General features: G+C 47.7%; 1 protein-coding gene across 1 annotated transcript; it reads left to right on the top strand.

Annotated features, from left to right (window-relative positions):
• The first annotated feature begins 3,873 nt into the window (after nt 1-3,873).
• On the top strand, nt 3,874-18,440 carry PLAC9 (placenta associated 9). The gene is made up of 4 exons (XM_058696824.1): nt 3,874-4,026; nt 16,155-16,252; nt 17,670-17,796; nt 18,304-18,440. The coding sequence occupies exons 1-4, from the start codon at nt 3,975-3,977 to the stop codon at nt 18,348-18,350; spliced, it is 324 nt and encodes a 107-aa protein (XP_058552807.1). The 5' UTR covers nt 3,874-3,974; the 3' UTR covers nt 18,351-18,440.
• Nucleotides 18,441-22,959: the final 4,519 nt, after the last annotated feature.

Below are 22,959 nucleotides of genomic sequence, written 5' to 3'. Positions count from 1 at the left end.
GAGATAACCCACGGACGGCCTTTGCCCAATACCAGGTTCCGAGAAGCTTAGCAGATAACAGAGTAACAACACATAATGATACTTATTGTCATTAGTCCAGCTGGCCACCAACTTGCTTTGAGACCTGGCATATGGTTGACATATTTCCCTAGTTCCTGGGACTTTCCCTAGTTCCTGCCAGTTTCTTCTATTTTTTGTTTTATTGCCCATTTCTGGAGAAGGTCAGAAGGAGGATATTAACAAACGATGACCTTAATATCATCTGGCCCAGAAGTTTTCCTTTGCGTGTTGTAGGCTGATTTCCGTCGGTATGCGGAAATAAATTGATTTCCAGACACTTAAGTCAATCCAGCCAGTTCATGGAATCATTTGAGTTGCCCTTCTAAGGATTTTCTAAGAAAGCAATGGACCCTTCTACTATTGGCAATATTTTGTCCCCTTCACAATGCCTCTTCGTTTGTGTTTCGTTGCATGGATCACGCTAAGGATAGCTAATAGTGACTCACGTTGCCTCTTTACCTCATTCCTGGCTTAACAAGGAATGCCTCTCTCCTCTCTCCTGTACGTACACGTCAACTATTTGTGTGAGGTAAAAGTAGCTATCTTGTTAAGGCAATATCCCTTTATTTTCTTTATTTCTACCTCTTAGAGTTTGTTGTTGTTGTTTAGTCTGGGAAGGTTGTTTAATTTCACCAAATAATAGTTTCAGTGTTCATTGAAATGATACGGTTATTTGATTTTTGTTTCTTTGACCTTATGACAGACACGATGGCTAGAGATTTTTCTGGAACTCCACTTGGGAATGAATAGCTATTTAATTTTGTGTTCCAATTAGTGGCTAAAGGATGGGGTACACAAGAAGGAGCATTAGGCTGCTTAGATGCCCATTCAGGAAAATATTTAAGTTTGAATCTTTCTTTGCAACCACATTAAAATTCTAGATGGATCAGAGATTATACCTTTAAAAAAGTTTTAGACTAGTTGGCAAAAAAAATATTGGAGAATATTTTTTATAGTCTTGATATGAGGAATCACAAGCAAGTTGTAAAATCTAGAAGCCATAAGAGAAAATCCTGAGAGATTTGGTCACCTAACTATCTAAAACTTCTGTATGATGAAAGACACCACAGAGAAAGTTAAAGACTTGGGAAGAATGGAAAGAAACATTGCCAACATACGTAACAGGCATTGGATTAATAATCAGAATATGTCAAAAGAGGAAAATAGAAAAAAGTATTTGACTAGGCAAACAAATACTAAATAGCATGTAAACGAAAATAGCAAGGTAATATTTTTCATCGTCAAACTGTCCACGTTTTAAAAGTTGTTTCCAGCGTTGCGAAATGTGCATGGCTAGCTAGATCTAGGACTTCAGCGGTATTTTAGGTCAACGAGTATTTTATGTAAACGGCGCCCCCTGCAGCCCAACTGCCTTAACTACATGGAACGTTAGTTCCATTAACTACAATGGAATTGGGTGCCCCTTGGAGTCAGGCTCTGAGTGCCTGCCTCCTCCCTCCGGCTGAGTGTCAGTCTTCGCATAACCAGTAAAATGTGACAGGCCCTCTAACTCAATGATTCCTTTTCCAGGAATCTAGCCTTTCAGAAATATATGAGTATGTAACGTGGGCGTAAAGATACATGCAAAAGGATGCTCATTGAAGCTTGCTTTATATTGGGGAAAAACAGGAAAGAAAGTACATGTCCTTCGACAGAGGGCTGTCTGCACAAATAAGGGGGCATCCGTTCGTGACATATTTTGCAACTCTTCAAAGGAATGAAGTGGATTTCTGTGTACTCACAGAATGATCTTCAAGGTTTAATGTTCTGACTGAGGTGAACATGAATGTGAAAGCAAATCCCCCAGATATCTATTATTCATTCCCATGTACGTACGTTTGCATCCGAAAATGCATAGGCAAGGAGCTGGAAGAGTCCACCAGGCTGACAGAAGTGGACTGGAATGGCTGCGCCAGGGAGGGTGGTGACAGGGAGGACTATCAGCTTTCACTCTACCTGTTCTATGTGTGACTCTACCACAACCAGAAAGTATAGTACATGTGTTGTTTTTCTCTGCGACTTCAAAACCTTAAGTACCCCCACTTGGCCCGAGCTTCGAGAATCCCTGTGGGTTCGGCTGTTCTTTGACACCTTCCCACCTGGCTAAACTACTGAGGAATGTCCTACGGAAGCGGGAGACATTGTTGTTGGCATTCTGAAATAGATTTTTCTGAGCCAGCTCATCCGGGCATCCTAATCCCCACGAGAGCTTTCTAAAAATTTAGATCCAAGTCTCTGTGCAAGATCTGCTGATTCAGAACAGGAATTTCTGTGCTGTGGCTATTATCTGGAGGAGGAAGTGACGGGTGAGGGTCCCTGGGTAGTGTGGTGGCTGTATGGGACAGCCACAGGTGGGAAGGAGAAGGCAGAGACGCAGCCTGGATCTGCGAGGGCTCCAGTGACCCCCAGTGGAGACACCTGATGGATAAAGGTGTGCTCTCGGGCCAGCGTAGCCAGGCCAGGCCCTCAAAGGTGTGCAGAACAGACGGTAAGACTGCAGCCTTCACTTCTTGTTTTCGCTAAAAGTTAGCTTTTCTTGCACTTTTTGGGTGGGTGCTATTGTGTTCTAAAATGGAGGGAAGGTGGAGAGTTGAAGTTCACCCAAAAACTCACCTGGGTTTGCTTAGATGGAGAAAGAAAACCCGGCTCTCGGGGACAATGTGTAAGCATATCCTTATTTAAGGATAAATAAATAAACTCCGGCCTGCCGAGGCGGTAGAAATGGATTCAAATCCTGACTCCGCATTTATCAGCCACGTGACTGTCGCAAGGTTCTTAACCTCTCTGAGCCTCAATATCTTGATCTGCAGAATGGATGTAACGATGTGCTCCTCCTGGAGTTGCAGTGAAGATTGGAGAGGTTGTGTGTGTAGAAGCGAATCAATCAAAGCTGAGCTGCGGCTTATTAATATTACGGCAGTTCCTAGACCATGAACTCCTGGAGGCAGACATACGTGATGCCGAGAATTTTTTCTCTCCTCCCTTCTCCAGAGTTTACCTAACACTAATCTAGTACAGACCTTAAGTGTTTGCTGAACACTGATTCTGATTTTGATCCTATTAGGGCTCTGGGTCTCTCCTTGCGTTGAAGCCATTTCATTAGTCTGTGTGTTACAGAGAGCAGTGCAAAATAATTGTTGTCTACAGACGGGCAAACTATTCCTGTTATAGGTTCAATTCTCCGTCTCCGTGTGGAAGAAGCCGGTCTCACCTCCACCTGTGCCTTCTTGCCGATATTCCAGACCCATGTCTGTTCTTTGGACTGGGTGTCACCTCTTACTGGTTCCCTCCTTAATCGTGAGTGAAATAAAATCTTCAGCACATGCTCACTTTACATCTGTATGAAAGTCACGATTTTACCTTTTTCTGAAAAGTATCTTTTAACACTTGCTATTACCTGTTAGCAGAACAGGAAGTTTCTATGAAAGGCAGACCCCACCACTGAGACTCTCAGGGTCCCTGTCCCCTTGCAGTTAATTACGAATTAAAATGCGTAGGTGGACGGATGAAAGCCTCCACACTCGGTGCGTTCGGGATTCGGGAACTGGGGGTGACACCGGGGAAGCCTCGGTCTGCGGGTCTGAGATGGGCTCCCGCGAATACCCGGGCCGGGGAGCGGTGGCCCCGGGGTGGGGGTGGGGGGCAGCCCTCGCCCCTCCCGCCCTCCTGCGCCCGGGCCCCCGGGCGCCGCAGGGAAGGGGGGCGGCGGCCCCCGGCTGGGGAGGCGCCTGGGGTTGGCACGCGGGCCCCTCCGCCCGCGGGGTCTCTGGAGGGGGCGGGTCGCGCGAGCCGGAGAGCCCGGAGCCGCCCAGGAATCTTGGCTCGGGCTGCGAGCATTTCCTGCGGGCGGGCCGGCGCGGGCCCGGGGGCGCGGCGGCGGGCAGACTCCGCGCTGCGCTCGGCCGGCCGGCAGCATGCGGCCCCTGCTCTGCGCGCTGGCCGGGCTCGCCCTGCTCCGCGCCGCCGGTGAGTGGGGTCGGGCCGGGTGGGACCGAGGGGACGGAGAGCGGAGAGATGGAGAAAGGGGGGACCTCCCGGGAAGGGGGGCGGTGTGTGAAAAGAGACGCGAGAGAGCGCGCCCGAAAGAGGAAGGCTGGAGAGACCCGACGCCCCGCAGGAGAGAGAGGAGACAGGCATCGCAGGGCGGGGAGGTCAAGTCTGCAGGGAGGGCACACATCCCCCCAGCGCCCCCCGCCGCCTTCCGGGCCAGCTGCATCCCGAGGGCCTGTGGAGGCGCCCGGGCTGGGCTTACGGGCAGGGCACTCGCTTGGAAGCTGAGTTCCGGCAGACGACGACCCAGGCTTGGCCCAGCAGAGCCAGCAGGCGGACAGGCGGCCCCAGGAGAAAGGCCACGACTTCACCTGCCATCTGGCCGGCCGAGGGCTCTGCGGCGTGGGTGAGGAGGCCAGTGTCTCTGCTTCCAGAGATCTCCCCTGAGGCCCCGAGCTGCCTTGGGTGGGGGTGTTGGGGTGCGGGAGGGAGAGGCCCTCCGGGTGCTCCACAGGCTGGGGGAGCTCCACAGGCTGCTGCTCCCAGCAGGGCAGGTGAGGGGAAGGCTCGGCTCTCACAGCCGTGCCATGGCAGAGGCCTCACCAAGTACCCAGGCCTCCTGCCCCCTCAGGCAGACCCTTGCCCCCACCGGCTTGCCCGTCAGCCTGGAGCCAGTGCAGGTGAATCGCCTAAGTGAAGTACCCTGAGCTAAGATGGGAGCCTCCCAGGCCAGTGCCTTTCAGGGCACAGCCAGCTGTGGGTGTGAGCACCCAGGGGCAGGGTGGAGGCCTGTGCTGATCCTGGGCAGCCCCCCCGCTGAGTAAGTTGGGTCTGCTGCCTTATCTCTGTGAGCCTGCTTCCTCCTCTGTAAGGTGGGGAGAATGACACCCACCCTGCGGAGACTGAATGAAGTCCCCAGCACGGAATTCAACATACACGGGCTCCCTCCCTCATCCCCTCAGCTCCACTGATCTCTCTGAGCCTCAGTTTCCCCACCTATTAATGAAGGAGGACCAACAACTGCCTCCTCAAGGGCTGTATGACGAGTGGCTGGGATTGTGCTCGGCACAGAGCACAAGCAAGAGCCCATAGAGCCCATAGAGCCTGAGCCCTTCCTCCCCCGCTGCTCCTGGAGCCCCCCCCCCTCCCCTCCAGGAGCCGAGGGCACAAAGCCGAGTCTGTGCTCCCCCAGAGGGAGGATCTGGCTGCCGCCCACAACTGGCCGACTTTATTGTGGCCCCTGCAGTCATGACCAGTATATGCATTTTAATTTAAAACCGTTCTTAAACATTCTTTCTGATTATGCTTGCTTATTGCTACGGATGTTTTAAAAAGGGGGAAAGTATAAATGTATAAGTGTAATCTCACACCGTGTTCACACAGTGTTGTGTATAATCTTTCAGCCTTCAGACAATTTACCATTGTGTTTCTTAACGTTTGACTATGAAATGTCTTGGATGCAAAGGCAGAGCAGCGGGGCAAACCCCGGTGTTCCTGCCATCCTGCTTCGGCGAGTATTGGCCTGTCTTGTTTCCTCTATCACCCCACATTCTGTCCCCTCCCTCCAATAGTTTTAAAGGAAATTCCGGGCACCATATATTTTCATCCGTAAATATTTCCTTCAGTATCTCTAAAAGATAAGTAATCTTGTTCTTTTTAAGTTTCGTTTATTTAAGTAATCTGCATACCCAGTGTGGGGCTTGAACTCATGACTCCAAGATCAAGAGTCATATATGGGGCGCCTGGGTAGCTCAGCCGGTTAAGCGTCTGACTTTGGCTCAGGTCATGATCTCACAGTTTGTGAATTCAAGTCCCGAACCGGGCTCAGAGCGTGGAACCTGCTTCAGATTCTGTGTCTCCCGCTCTCTCTGCCCCTCGCCTGCTCATGCTCTGTCTCTCTCTCCTTCAAAAATAAATAAATACACATTAAAAAAATTGTTTAAATTCATATGCACTCTCAGCTGAGCCAGCCAGGCACCCCAAAGATAAGTAATATTTTAATAAACACAACTGCAATACCATTATCACACCCTAAAAAGGGATGAAAATTCCTTAATATCATCAAATGTCCACATCCCCCATTGTGTCATGTTTACATTTGGTTTTGTTTTGTCCAAATAAGGTGCACATGTTGCTTTTGGCGGACATGTCAGTTATGTTTCCTTTAACACGTGAGTTCTCTTCCCCCCTTTTCCTTAAGATGTATTTGTGGACGCAGCTGGGTTGTTTTGTCCTATAAAGTTTTCCCGCATTTAGATTTTAGCTGATTGCATCTGCCGCGAGTCATTTAAATGTTCTTCTCTCCCCTGTATTGTCTATAAACTGGCAGATCTGGAAACTTTTGCTGTTCGGCAAGAATATGTTAAGATGGTTTGTTGCTTTAATTTGTATTTCTTTGATTACTACTGAGGTTGAACTTTTTCTTTAAGTGCACATTAGTCATTTCTACTAATTCATGCGAATTGTCTCACACTTTTCAGTTGCGGTACTGGGATTTTTCATATTGACCTACAAAAGCTCTTTATGTATTGACTGAAGCAAACTGCTTGGAATACTGATAAGAGCCCTTTTTCAAAATTAAGTTTTCTGTTGAGTTCCTTTCCTGTTTTCCTATCAGAGACATCTAAACTCCCAGAGCCTGTTTCTTTTACCAATTGTCACCCATGCCTTGGGGCCCTTTGGGCATTCTCTCATTGTCCGCCCCTGCTCCAGATCCCCGTGGACTGGACATCTGTCTTCCACTGGAATTCTGCTTTCTGGTTCAAGTGAAGGAAGAAGATGCTGAAGGGCTGTCGTGAGGGCCACAGCATTTCTTCCTACAAAGATGGATATCGTGGGGGTGAACCACTCAAAGACATTTCGATCCCAAGCACACATTTGGGCTCTTATGGGGCCCCAGACAGCTGTAAAGGTCATGTGAACAGGTCCTCTTTGCCCCATACCTGTCCAACCCCTCATTTTGTAACTGTGTTCAAGTGTATTTGCTTGCCGAATGATAGGCGAGTTGAGAAGCAAGATGTTGGTGTAGGAAAGCGACTTTATTTGGAAAGCCAGCCAACTGAGGAGATGGTGAACTATTGTCCCAAAGAACCATCTCTTAGAGCATGTGAGTCGGGCTTGTTCTATGTTAGGAAGAGGGGCAAGGGAGTCAAAAGATGACTGATCTCTGTAGACATTGAAAACAGTCGTGTAACTTCTTTGCCTTTGGTCAGTTGATCTTTGTGTGTAGGAATCTGGTGGTGTCGTTCCTGTAAATCTTAAACATCGCATAGTCATTTCTGTATGTACTTCTGTATCTCCTCCAATGAGGCAGGTTTCAGGTAAGAAGGCGGTTTTTGCAAATCTCAGTTGTAAGCAGAATTCCTTCCGTGATTACCATGCCTGTGTGTGGGGCTAAGCAACGTTTCTAAGCTACAGGTTACAGTGACAAGGGAAATAAAAGCAATATGGAGTCAGGCATGCTAAGTTTCTCTCTGTTACCTTTTACAGAGGAGGCAGCTGAGGCCCCGAGAGGGGAGGCCCTTAACTTACACAAGGTCACATGACTGCCAGTGCACAGTCTAGACTGTGTCGGGCAGGTAGGATTCAAATCCTCTCCCTACCACCTACTAGCTATGTAATCTTGGTCATGTTACACAATCTCTTTGATCTTTAGTTTTCTGATTTGTAAAAACATGATGTAAGCGTTAAATGGGATAATGTACGTAAGCGCTCAACAGAGAGCTTGGCGCACAATGAGTGATCGCTAATTGATGGAGCTTCCCGTATAGAGTATGGCTATGCCTATTGAAAAGGCGAAGGACCCAGGAATCCAGTGAGTGGGACTGGCTTGTAAGAGAGCCAGAGAGCCGCATCAGCACCGAGCCCTCTGTGTCCTTGTTGGAGAAGCCCCTCCCCAGCATCCCTTGGACCCCTGCATAGGTTTATCCTTAGAGCAGATGCCTCTCCATCCTGAGAACTGGTCTGTATGACCCAGCAGAGAGGCAGAGCCCTGGCAGCTTCCTCTGCCTTCTTCCATCTTCAGCTCCCCTGGTAGATGCCCTACACGCCATTGGCACAGCACTTGGCAGTTCCAAGGCATCTTCAAGGGCAGGAGTCCCTTTAATCAACACAGCAGTCCTGCCAAGTAGACCTGGCAGGACAGCTCCCTCACCGTCTGAAAGAGAGGCAAAGAGCGTCCTCAGTAAGTCTCGGAGGTGGGGCTGCGTCTCTGACTCCCAGCCATGTGTGCTTTTCACAGTGCACAGAGAGAGGTTTATTCTGGATGGCTTCTTACACCTTCTCCGTCTTGTGGGGCTTTTGGAGTGTTCTAGTACATTATGACCCCGCGGACTAAAAGAGCATGGTATTCCAAGATAGAAGGAATCAGGGTTCCCATATGGCTCAGGGAGCAGAGCTCTCTGCCAGCCCTGACCACCAGCCAATCTACCTCTGAACTCACATATGAGAAAACGAATAAATACGTGTGAAGCCGAGGGGGGGAGGGGGCTTTTTTATGGTAGCCTAGCTTACTTACTGCAACCAGATACTGAATGTACTGGAAATGACATTGAAGTGTTCTCAGAGTGATCAACAAGACTCAGACCCCCATTTGGAAAATGACCAGAGACCAGGGGAGATGGGAGGGCGTGTCTCTCCCAAGAATGTGCCTCAGAATCTGAGCTCTTTCTTGGGGGGGCTCAAGGGTCTCTCTCCTGGCTCAGCCAGAGCAGTTCCTCATACTGGAATTCTTCATATACTTGTTTGAAAATAGTATTCTTCTGCTTAAAAAAATTTTTTTTAAACCGCTGGTGGTTTTAATTTTTTTTTTTCAACGTTTTTTATTTATTTTTGGGACAGAGAGAGACAGAGCATGAACGGGGGAGGGGCAGAGAGAGAGGGAGACACAGAATCGGAAACAGGCTCCAGGCTCCGAGCCATCAGCCCAGAGCCTGACGCGGGGCTCGAACTCACGGACCGCGAGATCGTGACCTGGCTGAAGTCGGACGCTTAACCGACTGCGCCACCCAGGCGCCCCAAACCACTGGTGGTTTTAAATGAAGCACCAATTTTAACACGAATATTAAATGTGGTAAATTTTATTCTATTATAGTGAGTGCGGTCGAACACAATTAACCCCTAACTGACGGATGTTGCTGGTCAAAGCAGAGTGTGTCTTTGATGATTCGGAAGGCACAGCAATCTTCAGGGTGTCCTCTGAGAAATTATGTGTCATCCCAGAAATCATTGGAGCTGTGCACGCTTTCTTGGTGTTTGAGTCCCAGATACAAGAGGTCCCCTATGCCTGTAAGTAGGAGGGGCCATACTTCCTGCCTCAGAGGATGGGGACCCGGTGGCCATGTCTCTTTAACTGAAGAAGTTAGCCCAGCACCTCCGCTGGGCCTCTGGCCTCCCCGACAGCCTGCTCTCACCAGCCCACTGTGTTCCACCCATGGCCGCCATCCAGGGTGCGCATAGGCCCTGAGTGGGAGCCAGGCCAGGGAAAACAGCCCGGCGTCCAAGAAGGTCCATTTCCCAACTGGCCGGGCAGGGAGGGCGGGAGCAGAGGAAGGAAGGGAACATGGAGACCCACAGCCTTGGCTCCTCCAGCATGCTCATGGTAACCCTTCAGCCTTCCCCACTCCTGACTGTCCCAACAACCCCGTGGGGCAGGCATTTTCCTGAGCCCCTTTCTACTGACGGGGAAGCTCAAAGACATGGCAGACGCCCAGCTCTTGTCTCGCTGGAGCTTCTGATCCAAGAAGCAACTTGTCCTTGACTCACGTCGGTTTTGTCCTGGTAGCTAATTTTTGAGGCCTCTCAGCAGGCTGTGAGAGACAAAGCGGCATCCCCCATGAGCCAGATGGGGGTGGCGATGCGTCAGGCCTCTCCACCCCGAGTTAGCAAGGAGGCAGCAGAGACTCAGGGAGGAGAGGAAAGCTTCCCACAGGCCCGCACCAACTCGTGGAGGAGGGGGGTGAGAACGGGGCTCTCCGGTGTGTTTGGGGCCCTTGTGCAGTGAGGTCAGTGCCAAGTTAGGGACCCACATGGGGGAGGGAGCAGCAGCACAGGCCCCGAGGCAGCTTTCTCTCTCAGATGAGCTCGTAGGGAGGCCTGGATGAGCTCACGGACAGTTGTGCAGCGGAGCCCAGGGCACAGCTCTGTCCAGATGTGAGGGATTAGTGCTGTGTGATGTGGAAAGCAACCTCAGCCAATCCTTTCCCCTGGAGGGCTTTTGGAGCCAAATTAGACCTCATTGCAGACTCGTACAAAACAGGATGTTTTAGGCCGGCGGAGGGGAGTAGATTCATGTTGTTCAGGACTTACAGGGCTGGCGGACCCTCGCACTTGGCCAGCCAGGTCAGACTGTTTCCTCCTGGCCCAAGCTGGGGCTGGGAGAGGGCAGGCCGGGCTCCGGGGAGAGGCTTGGCCAGAGGCTCATGGGCGGAGCCCACAGTGGCTGTGTGTGGACACAGATCCACACTGGACAGCCCCCCTTTTCACGGACAGTCCTCCCTGGGGGTGAAAGTGACTCTTCTTGCCCCCCAGGAAACCCTTCCTCTCTAGACTGGGCTCTCCAGTTCTTTCAGCTGAGACAGATGAGTCAAACTTTATAGTCCCTTCACCATGGCCGCTTCTAGATCTGCCTCTGCCTATCAAAGGCCCAGAACAGAGCACAACCATCCAGGTGGGGTCCCTCAGACCACCCCCTCCCTCTTCCTGAGCCTTTCCCGTCCGTGTATGTGGCCCGCAACAGCTTCTGCTTTTAGCTAACAACCCTATCAGACAACTGGCCTTTATTGTGGAAAATTTCAAACCATATATACAAGAGCAGAGAGGGTAGTGGGAAGAACTCCAATGTCCCCGTCACACAGTTTCAACAATTATCCATTTCGGCCAATCTGGTTTGGCCACCCATGCCCCCGCCCACTCCCAGGCCTGGATTACTTTGAAGTGAATCCAAGATATCATAACATTTCATCTCTAAAGATTTCAGTATGGATCTCTAAGAGACTCCTTCTTAAGAACATAACCAGTCCTCACGTGAGCCACACATATACTAGAAAAAAATAACCGAAGTACCATTGTAATGTCTACCCCCCTCCCCAAAGTCAACAAGACCATTGTCTTTAAAAAAAATTTCTTTTTTTTTGGGGCGCCTGGGTGGCGCAGTCGGTTAAGCGTCCGACTTCAGCCAGGTCACGATCTCGCGGTCCGTGAGTTCGAGCCCCGCGTCAGGCTCTGGGCTGATGGCTCGGAGCCTGGAGCCTGTTTCCGATTCTGTGTCTCCCTCTCTCTCTGCCCCTCCCCCGTTCATGCTCTGTCTCTCTCTGTCCCAAAAAAAAAAAAAAAAAAAAAAAAAAAACGTTGAAAAAAAAAAATTTCTTTTTTTAATGTTTATTTATTTTTGAGAGACAGAGAGAGCGCGAGCAGGGGAGGGGAAAAGAGAGACGGAGACACAGATTCTGAAGCAGGCTCCAGGCTCTGAGCTGTCAGCACAGAGCCCAACGCGGGGCTCCAACCCGCAAAGTACGAGATCATGACCTGACCCGAAGTCAGACGCTGAACCAGCCGACTCCCCTGGTGCCCCAAGACCATTGTCTTTTGAAGAGGCTTTTCTAAGTTCAGTGGAGGGAACTAATGGAAAATACAGAAACAAATTGTTCTCCGTGAAAGATGCTCAGGGTGGAAGGGAGTTTTGTCTCTGCTGTTAGTTCTTACCCCTAAGTGGAAGAGCTGGGATCCAGAGAGAGTCGGTCAGGACGGGAAGCCTCTGGCAGAGATCCAGAAGGCCAGCTTGCTGCGGTGAGATCAGGAGAAGGGTGCTAGGGGTCCAGTCATTTGCTAACCATGTGACCTTGGGCAGGTCACTCAACCTCTCAGAGTTACACATTCATCACCAGCAAAATGGCTCACCATCTCTGTCCTCACCTCGAGAACTGTCAACCTTCTAGGCGATTCTGTATGTCCCCTTGGGCCATCCAGCCAACCCCTGGGTCTTACGGTTACGACAGTTTTGCACCTAGACAGATCCAGTCCAATAACTCTTTGTCCCCACTGTGCCTCAGATGCCCACATCTAGTGCCGCAACCTTGATATTGCCACCAGGAAGCTGCTTCACCTCTCAGAGTTGAAGCTGCAATGTCTTTTGCCACTCATTGCTTCCGTTACTGCCATCACCCTTCAGCCCCTCCATTTCTCCCAATTTATTGGCCCTCTTCTTGGCCTCTCTCCTTCCTTATTCAAGCTAGACTCCAGAGCTCATCCCCTTAACTGCTTGCTGGTCAAATCCTCAATCCTTTTCTCGCTTGCTCTCCCCCATACATACTCTCTCTGCAGACTCCCAGCTTCCGCTCCATCCAGCCACCCGTCCTGGCCACTCCCAGCCTGTCAGGTGGCACACTGTGGGTCTGGGGTTTCCAAAGTTCTTCCCTGAGTCGCGTCCTTCTACATGGCCCTCCTCATTCTCCTCATCTCCTTTTGAAGTCCTCTGTATATTTGCGCCCCCTCCCCAGTGGTCTGCTGATAAAGTGGCTCGCAAAAACAGACAAAAACCAAAACAAGACATTTGCTGGTTTCCATGATGTAAGTGCTCTCACTGCGCCTCCCATTTTAGTGGCTGTGCTCAACAACCCCCCCTTACAGAATTCCTGAAAACGTCACAACTAGCTTCCTCTTTCACAAGCCAACGCGTATTACCAGCAGATGATTCCCCTCTTGCTTTACAGAGTGAACAGAGGCCAGCAGGTGAGAACTCACTCAACTTCTTGGCCCTTTGAGTAGAGGTCTGCTGTGCCCCTTGTCCTCTGCTCAGTTCTTTTTTTTCTTTTCTTTTTCTTTTTTTTTTTAACTAATTTATTTATTTTTACAATTTACACCCAAGTTAGTTAGCATATAGTGCAACAATGATTTCAGGAGTAGATTCCTTAGTGCCCCTTACCCATTTAGCCCATCCTCCCTCCCACAACCCCTCCAACAGCCCTCAGTTTGTTCTCTGTATTTAAGAGTCTCTTATGTTTTGGCCCCCTCCCTGTTTTTTTTTTTTTTCATTCATTTTAATTTTTATTTTTTGAGAAAGAGAGAGAGAGCACAAATGGGGTAGGAGCAGAAGAGGGCGGGGGGATACAGAATCCAAAGCAGGCTCCAGGCTCTGAGCTGTCAGCACAGAGCTCAACATGGGGCTCGAACTCATGAACGATGAGATCATGACCTGAGCTGAAGTTGGACACTTAACCAACTGAGCCACCCAGGTGCCCCTAAATCTTTTTTTTTTAATTTAGTGATTTATTTTTGAAAGAGAGAGAGCACTCGAGTGAGCATGGGAGGGGCAGAGAGAAAGGGAGAGAGAGAATCCCAAGCAGCTCACAGCCGGGAGACCGAAGAAGGGCTCGAACTCACAAACTGTGAGATCATGACCCGAGCGGAAACACAAACACAAACACAAATATGGAAGCAAATAAGCCCAGAACCGTGAGAGGAACCTTGACTGTGGACCCTTGGGTGGATGATGTTTCTCATTGAAGTTCTGGGCTTGAGAAACTCTGTGAGACAGCTTCCAAGGGACCTGCACTTCCTGCCGTGCTCCCTCTCAGCCCGGTGTGGTGGGCGAGCACGCCCGGAACTGAGACTGCTCTGTCTCCTTTACTTCTGGAAACTAAGTTGACGTGAGAGAATCAATCCCCTCACTTGAATTATTTTGACTTAATATGTTCCTGAGACTTTAACTTTGTCATTTCTGGCTGCTTCCATCATTCAATTTAGATCATTAATATAAATTAGTATATGCATTCACCTTTCTGTGAGAATCCCAGATGTGAAAGCCTGAGTGAATCTTTCTTTATTTTGAACCGTGAGTTCCATTTCCCCTTCACAGATGGGCTCCTCCTGTCTCACGATGTTTCTTTCTTTCCAATGACACTTGGGCCCTGGGGTTTCCTCAGGTGCTCATTTTCAGCCTTCCTTGGGTAGCCTAGAAGAGTTTGCTGCAGTCACTCTCATACATCTTGCCTAGCTTATTTTTGCCAAATCTGATCACTTATGTATTTAAAACTTCTGAATAATATACATATATTATCAATCTGCAATAATCCTGATTCAAAAAAAAGTTCTTCATTCATTCAGTCTAATCTGCACTGAAACCCTTTTTTTAAATTTTATTTTTTATTTTTTAAAATTTACACCCCAATTAGCATATAGTGCAACCATGATTTCAGGAGTAGATTCCTTAGTGCCCCTTAACCATTTAGCCCATCCCCCCCCACAACCCCTCCAGTAAGCCTCAGTTTGTTGTCCATATTTATGAGTCTCTTCTGTTTTGTCCCCCTCCCTGTTTTTATATTATTTTTGTTTCCCTTCCCTTAGGTTCATCTGTTTGTCTCTTACAGTCCTCGTATGAGTGAAGTCATATGATTTTTGACTTTCTCTGACTGACTAATTTCACTTAGCATAGTACCCTCCAGTTCCATCCACGTAGTTATAAATGGCAAGATTTCATTCTTTTTGATTGCCAAGTAATACTCCATTGTAGATATATGCCACATCTTCTTTATCCATTCATCCATTGGTGGACATTGGGCTCTTTCCATACTTCGGCTATTGTGGATAATGCTGCTGCTATAAACACGGGGGTGCATGTGTCCCTTCGAAACAGCACACCTATATCCCGTGGATAAATGCCTAGTAGTGCCATTGCTGGGTCGTAGGGTAGTTCTATTTTTAGTTTTTTGAGGAACCTCCATACTGTTGTCCAGAGTGGCTGCACCAGCTTGTATTCCCAGTCCTTTAAGTTCTTTCCTTCAGGCTGTAAGTGTGGTTGTTTCTTCGACTTAAAAGAACAGAAATGACAACAAGAAACATTCTGTAGACCATGTGATCTGATCTCCCTTCCTTCACAGCCAAACTTCTTGAAAAATGTTTCCCAGGGTCCAAGTTTCCACCTTCCAACCTCTCTTTCCCTTCCCATCCCACAGAATCTCGGCTTGGCTTTGCCTCCACGACTCCGTGAACAGGGTCGGGGTGGAATTTAGCAGGACTTTCCTGTTGCTCTGTCTTTCCATCCTTATCTTGCTAGACTTCCCTGCTGCTTTGGGCCATGCTGACCACTTCATCCTCAGGGAAGCTCCTTGCTTCTCTTCGTTTCTGGGACAGTGGCCTTCTTCCTGAGTATCCGCATTCTCCAAGGATCCAGCCAACTCTGCTGCCTCACAGGTACCTGGGGGTCACTGACACAAAACCTGAGCTCAGAACCTTCTGGTGTGATGGCTGGTGGTGCCAGGAGGAACCAAGGGGGAACCAGCGTTGGGGAGGAAAACAATGAACCAAAATCCGGACGGGTCGGACCTCAGATCTTCCATTTAACTAGCTGTGTGACGTAGGATATAGCATTTCACCCCTCTGCACCAACTGGGGATAATAAACAGGTTATTGTAAGGATTGAATGAGTTCACACACTTGTTTAGCGGGCCATGTGGTACATAGTAAGTGCTCATCAAATGTCCAATATTAATAACTGGTCATCAATGTCAGTGTGACGACTAAAATATCTTCCCTTCATCCTCTCTATACCTACTGCCTCCCCTCATCACTTCTCACAGGGATTCCTGCAATAACTTCCTGCCTTCAAAGACAAATCCCTCCGATCCATTCTCTGTATTTAAAAAATTCACATAGGACCGTGTGACTCTTGTGTTGAAATAAACCCCAAGATAAGCACTGCGGTTGGCTTATTAGGGCCTCTGGTTTTGTTTCCATGACCCAGTGTCCTCCCATCCACCCTGTACTTTCCAGCCACGCCAACTCCCTGAGGGTTTGCACACGGAACCGTGCCGTCGTGTGCCTCTCTCTTTGCACATGCCGTTCTCTCTGTCTGCAACCTTGCCTCCCTTCCTTACCTCATCCAGTTCAGGCAGCAGCTTCTTGAAGAAGCCCACTTGGGTATGGAGGTGACCATGGCCATAGAGACAAGCGAGTGATTGGGCCAGCCCTCCGGCCCCTCACACCCTGACCCACACTGAGCCTTCCTTTGCTTCTCTGTGACTGTTTTCAGGACCCACCTCATGGAGCCCAGCGCTTTACGGGAGTCTCTAGTGTCACAGGGAATGGTGACAAGGCTTGTTTCTCCACAGCTGCTGAACCCTTCATGCCCTCCCATGGAGACCCAGCTTGGAACACAGGGTGTGACAGACACATGGCTATCCACGGCCGTTTAGACGTCATAGAGGAGGTAATCAGGGTGACTTGGGAGGACGTACAGCTTCAGGACCACCTGGCAGGCTGGCAGCTTTTTTTTTTCTTTAATTTTTTTAATGTTTGTCTATTTTTGAGAGAGAGAGAGAGAGAGTGCAAGCGGGGGAGTGGCAGAGAGAGACACACACACAGAATCTGAAGCAGGCTCTAGGCTCTAGGCTCTGAGCCGTCAGCACAGAGCCCGACGCAGGGCTCGGACTCATGAACCGTGAGATGATGACCCGAGCCGAAGTTGGATGCTTAACCGACTGAGCCACCCAGGCGTCCCCAAGCTGGTAGATTTATAGGGTTCAGGACAACCTTGCTTTGGAAAATCGGGAAAACCCATGCCAATTCTGCTCCCTGGCCACCATGTGAAACATCTCCCTGCCCTGTCTGGGCTCTTAGGCTGACCAGCCCTCAACAGACCCTGCCCCTGGTGGGGGGTGGGGTGGGGTGAGGAGAGGGGCTTGCTTAAACCCAGCTAGAGATCGCCACATAATTACACAATGAGATGGTGGAAATTCGGTCACTGTGTTTTGTTACACAGCCACGGTTTGTAACCGGGGGTCTATAAACTCGTGTGGGAAAAAATTACACCTTATTTTCACAAACCTTTAACTGGAATTTAGCATTCCAATTCACTATAAATACAGGCAACAAACCATAGTAGTATTAACAGTACTGTGACTTTGTTCTCAATAGAAATCACAGATAATTTCACTCCATCATAGTTGTGAATATATCCACACATCATTCATCCTTGCCAGCATGACGTAATTACAGTCGTCGTTAGACCTGATGTTAGATCGTGTTATTTCCTAAGTTAATAAATACATACATTTTTACATCAAAGATTTAATTTTTAGCACTTGAACAGTATTTTAATGCAGTGGGAATCCTTGGAGATCCTGTATGCTTTATTTTGTTTTCAATTAAGGTATTTTTCTGAGAAGGGGGTCTGTAGGTTTCTCCAGACTGCTTTTCATTCATGAAAAGGCTAGGAACCCTGAATAAAGAACATTTCAAAATCCCCCACCTGTCATTTGGCAGAATTGCCACCAGGGGGCGGGGCGACAAAAGGAATGTGAGCTCCTAGTGGTGAAGAACGGAAAGGAAAACAGGAAAAAAGGGTGGCTCCTTGTCAAACCTGTTGTGACTGGGTGAAGCGCTTAGGGCCCGAGCCAGCGGCGGCCTTAGAGAACGAAGCCCTAGGATCCTGTCATCAGGGGAATGGCGACGCCGGCAGGGGCTGAGCCTGAACAAGAAGGGCCCAAGTCCCCTGGCGCTCAGTTCTCTCGCGCCCCACTGGGCCGCCCCGTGCCCCTTAGGATGTGGCTGATGGACTTGGCTCCACTCTAGTGCCCCACTCCTGCCCCCCTGCCCCCGCCCCGCTCCCATCTCTCTCGCTCTAGACGGTGGAGAAGACGGTGGAACACCTGGAGGCAGAAGTGAAAGGCTTGCTGGGTCAGCTGGAGGAGCTGGCCTGGAACCTGCCCCCGGGGTCTTTCAGCCCCACGACCCCCGACCTCTTCGGAGACGGTGAGCGGCTGCCTCGGGCTGGGGTGGGGGGTGGGGGGAGGGATGGTTGCCCACCGCACAGGTGTGGCTTGGACAGGCAGGGAGAGGCCTCGGGTCAGAGTTGGGAGGGCATCACCCCCTCCCCGGCCCACCCCCAATGTTCTCTGCCCTCGCACCCCCCCCCCCCCCCCCCCCCACGGAGGGCGCTGCAGCCTGGCATCCGGACAGGGGCTTCGGGAAGAGCTGTTCACAGTTCACTGGGGTCCCACCCAGCGCCGCCGGGGGCACAGCGCTGCTGCCTCCCCCGCTGGCCATCTTCCCACCTCAAAGCTCCTGGTCTCCTTTCAGGTCCCTTGCAGGGAACCACTCCTGCGCCACCACAGAACCCTCCGAGGACGCGGCGGAGGGGCTGCCCCCTGCCCCTCCCGGAGCCCCGAGTTCCCTGTCACAGGACTTGGGGGGGGGCGGGGCCTGGGAGCGGGGCCGCGGGGGGCCTTCAGCGCTCCCGAGCCGTCCCTTCTCTTTCAGATGGCTTTGGAGCACCGGAGCCAGAGCTGCCCGGCAACTGGAAATGACACGCCCGTGGTGCAGCTTCTCTGGGCACAGAGTGGCACATGGTGGCCTGCCTTCCTCAGCTTTGTGCACAATAAAAGCTACTCCCTTGGTCCTCTGTGTCTGCTGACCGTGACCCCTATAGCCACAGCCCCTTCTCTGTCCACTCTCACGCCCTGAGGCCCACATCCTCCTGCAGGCTCAGACCTGGGGACTTCTGGCGGGCTGCTTCCGCCCGTCTTCGTTATAGGGGCAGACAGGGCAGGAGCTGGTGCGGAGGTGAGGCACCTGAGGCCCAGACTGGCAAGGGGACACAGCGGAAGGGCCCTTGAGTAGCCTCACTACTCAGAATGTGGCCATAGATGAGCGGCAGTGGGAGCCCGTCACAACCCAGACCTCCTGAATCAGAACCTACATTTCAGTGAGATCCCCAGGGGACAGGTGTGCAAATTTCTGTGTGACTTAAAACCTTTTCTACTGAGGTAAAATTCGCACAACGTAAGTTTCAGATTTTTAACCTTGTTAAACTTCAAATTCAGCGGTTTCACACTGTTGTATACTCATTGCTGAACATTTTCATCACCCCCAAAGGAAACCCTGTACCTACAAGCAGTCAGTTTTTAAAAATTTTTCTTTTTATTATTATTTTTGAAAGAGAGAGAGAGAGAGAGAGAGTGGGGGAGGGGCAGAGAGAAAGAGGGAGACACAGAATCTGAAGCAGGCTGGAGGCTCCGAGCTGTCAGCACAGAGCCCGATGCCGGGCTCGAACCTCCAGATCGTGACCTGAGCTGCAGTCGGTCGCTTAACTGACTGAGCCACCCAGGCGCTCCCAAGCTGTCACTTTCTATTCCCCTTCCTGCCATCCTTCAGAAACCACTAATATTTCTGTCTCCATGGACATTTTATATAAACGGAATCATACGATATGTGGCCTTTGTGTCAAACCTTTTTACCATTGACCATAATGCTTTCAAGTTTCATCTGTGTTGTAGCATGTCTCAGTACTTTATTCTCGTATAGCTGAAGGATACTATACCATTTTTCATTCTCCCCAACAATGTGTATAGAAGGGTTTCGATTTTTCCACATCTTCACTGTGTATCTTTTTAAGTATAGCCATCGTACTAGGTATGAAGTGGTAACTCATTGTGGTTTTAGGTTGCATTTGCCTAATGGTGATGACCATCTTTTTTGTGTGTGTTTCTTGGCCATTTGTCTTTTTGCGGAAATATCTATTCACGTCCTTTGCTCATTTAAAAATTTTTGTCTGTTATTAAGTGGCAAGAGTTCTTTATTATTGTGGATACTAGGCTTTTTCAGATATATGACTTACAAATATTTTCTCCCATTCTGTGGGTTTTTACCTTCTTGGGTGTCCCTTGAAATACAAAAGTTTTAATTTTGATGAAGTCCAATTTATCTATTTTTTTTGTTGTTTTTGCTTTTGCTTTTGGTGTCAGCAAGAATCCATCGCCAAATCCAAGGTCATGGATATTTATTCCTGTTTTCTTCTAAGATTTTTATAGTGTTTGCCGTTACATTTAGTTCTCTGATGTTTTGAATTACTTTTTGAATATGGTGTGAGGTTGGGATCCAACTTAATTCTTTTGCTTGTGGATATTCAGTTGCCCCTGCATTATTTGTTAAAGAGAATATTCCTTCCCTATCAAATGGTTCTGGCACCCTTGCCAAAAATCAATTAAACGTAGATGTTTAGGTTTCTGAATTCTATCCCATCTACAGGTCTATCTTTATGCTGGTATCACACTGTTTGAATTACTGTAGCTTTGAAGTAAGATTTGAAATTAAGAAGTGTGAGATCCCTGACTTTGTTGTTCTTTTCCAAGACTGTTTTGGTTATTTGGGGACTGGTCCTTTGCAATTCCACATACATTTTAGGATCAGCTTGTCCTTGTCTGCAAAAAGGCTGCTGGAATTTTTATAGGGATTAGATTGAATATGTAGATCAGTTTGCAGAGTATTTGCCATGTCAATACTGAGTCTTCCAATCTGTGAGCACAGGGTGTTTTGTATTTTTGTGTTTTCAGTGTACAAGTCTTACATCAACAAATTTAGCCTTACGTATTTTTTGTTATTATTGTAAACGGAATCTTATTTTCAGATGGCTCACTGCTAGTATATAGAAACACAACTGATTTTTGTATTTTGATCATGTATCCTATATCCTGCAGCTTTGCTGAATTCGTTTATTAGCTCTAATAGTTTTTGTGTGGGTAGGATTTATAATTTCCTATATAAGATCATGTCATCTGTGAACAGAAACTTTTACTTCTTACTTCCAATTTGGATGCTTTTTCTTGCCTAATTGCCCTGACTAGAGCTTCCGGCACAATGTGGACTAGTGGTGGCAAGAGCAAACATCTTTGTCTCGTTTCTGATCTTAGGGGAAAGATTTTCTTCTTTCACCATTAAGTATGTCAGCTGTGGCTTTTCATAGATACTCTCTATCTCAGGTTGATAAATACTCCTTTTCTTAGAATTTTGTTTTTAATCATCCAAAAGTGTTGGGTTTTTTCAAATGCTTTTTCTGCATTAGTTGGGGTGATCGTGCGGTTTTCATCCCCCTTTATCCTACTAACAATGTGTATTACATGGACTGATTTTTGTATATTGAATGGTTCTTGTATTCCTTTGATAAATCTCACCTGGCCATGGTGGCTTATCCTTTAAATACCCTGCTGGATTCAGCTTGCTGCTATTTCATTGAGGATTTTTGCACTTCCCTTGTGATCTCTTTGTCTGGCTTTGGTATCAGGGTAACATTGGTCTCATGAGTCAGGAAATGTTCTATATTTTGAAGAGTTTGAGCAGGATTGGTGTTACTTCTTTAAATGTTTGATTGAATTCACCAATAAAGCCTCCTGGTCCTGGCTTTTTCTTTGAGAGGTTTTTATTATCGATTTAATCTCTTCTTATAGGTCTATTCAGATTTTCTATTCTTGAGTCTCATTTGGGAATTTGTATATTTCTAGGAATTATCCCATTTTATGTAGGTTATCTCATATGTTGACATGAAATTATTAACAGTATTTTTGTATAACTTTATAATCCATTAAAAATAAATAACATTTTATTTCTATAAGGTTATCAGTAATGTCCCACTTTCATTTCTGATTTCAGTAACTGAGTCTCCTCTGTCAATCAGTCTACAAGTTTGTCAATTTTGTTGATCTTTCCAAAGAATTATTTTTTTGTTTCATTGATCCTATTGTTTATCTATTCTGTTTATTTGTGTTCTAATCTTTATTATTTCCTTCCTTCTGGTTGCTTTGCATTTAGCTTGTTCTTCTCTTTCTAATTCCTTAAAGTGAAAAGTTATTGACTGGAGATCCCTTTTTTCTTTTTTAACGTAGGCATTTGCAACTATATATTTCCTCTGAGCACTTTTTTTTTTTAAGGATGTTGTTTAATTTCCACACATTTTGTAAATCTTCCAGATTCCTTCCTGTTATTTATTTCTAATTTCATTCCACTGTGGTCATAGAAGATATTCTGTGTAGTTTCAATCTTTTAAAATTTGTTTAGGGGCACCTGGGGGGCTGTCGGTTGAGCATCTGACTTCGGCTCAGGTCCTGATCTCATGGCTCGTGGGTTCGAGTCCAGTGTCCCACTCTGTGCTGACAGCTGAGAGCCTGGAGCCTGCTTTAGATTCTGTGTCTCTCCCTCTTTCTACCCCCTCCCGCTCATGCTCTGTCTCTCGCTCTCTCAAAAATAAACAAAAAAAATTTTTTTTTAATTCGTTTAGATTGTTTTGTGGTCTCTGTGGAAAGTTTTCCATTTGACCTTAAGAATGTGTATTCTGTTGTTGGGTCTACTGTTCTATATATGTTTGTTATGTCTAGTTGGTCTACAGTGTCGTTCAAGTTTTCTGTTTCCTTGTTGTCTTTTGTCTACTTGTTCTATCCACGAGGAAAGTGGGGTGTTGAAGTTTCCGACTATTATTAACTATTTCTCCCTTCAATTCTGTCGGGTTTTGTTTCAAATTTTCTGGGGCTGTACAGTTAGGTGCATACATGTTTATCATTGTTCTATCTTGATGGATTTACCCCGTTTATCAGGATATAATGTCCTTTGTCTGCCAATCTGCTTTTTTGAGAGTTTATGCCATTTATATTTAAAGCAATTACTACTAAGTAAAGGCTTGTACCATTTTGCTATTTGTTTCCTATGTTATGTATATTTTGGCTCCTTAATTCCTCGATTATTGCCATATTTTGTCTGAGACAGTTCCAAGTGTACCATTTTGATTCCCTTCTCAGTTCTTTTCCTATGTTTTAGTTATTGCCAGGGATTAACATCTTAATTTGTAACAACCATTTTGAATTAACACCAAGTTTCAACAGTATATAAAAACTGCTCCTACATAGCTCCACCACCTTCCTTTATGTTGTTATTGTCACAAATTACATCTTTATGCATTTTGTGCCCATCAACAGAGTTATATTTCTTGATTGGTGTCACTGTCTCTAAATCATGTAGAAAAAAAAGAGAGCTACAAACCAAAAAACATATTAATAGTAATGTTTATGTTTACCTAAGTAGTCGCCTTTGCCAAGGTCTTTTGTTTTCCTCAAGTGGATTTGGGTTACTGCCTGCTGTCTTTCATCTCAG

Source organism: Neofelis nebulosa, chromosome 13 (genome assembly GCF_028018385.1).
Source record: "Neofelis nebulosa isolate mNeoNeb1 chromosome 13, mNeoNeb1.pri, whole genome shotgun sequence".
Lineage (NCBI taxonomy): Eukaryota > Metazoa > Chordata > Mammalia > Carnivora > Felidae > Neofelis > Neofelis nebulosa.
The sequence above is the reverse complement of the archived record's forward strand: the minus strand, read 5'-3'. Positions and strand labels throughout refer to the sequence as shown.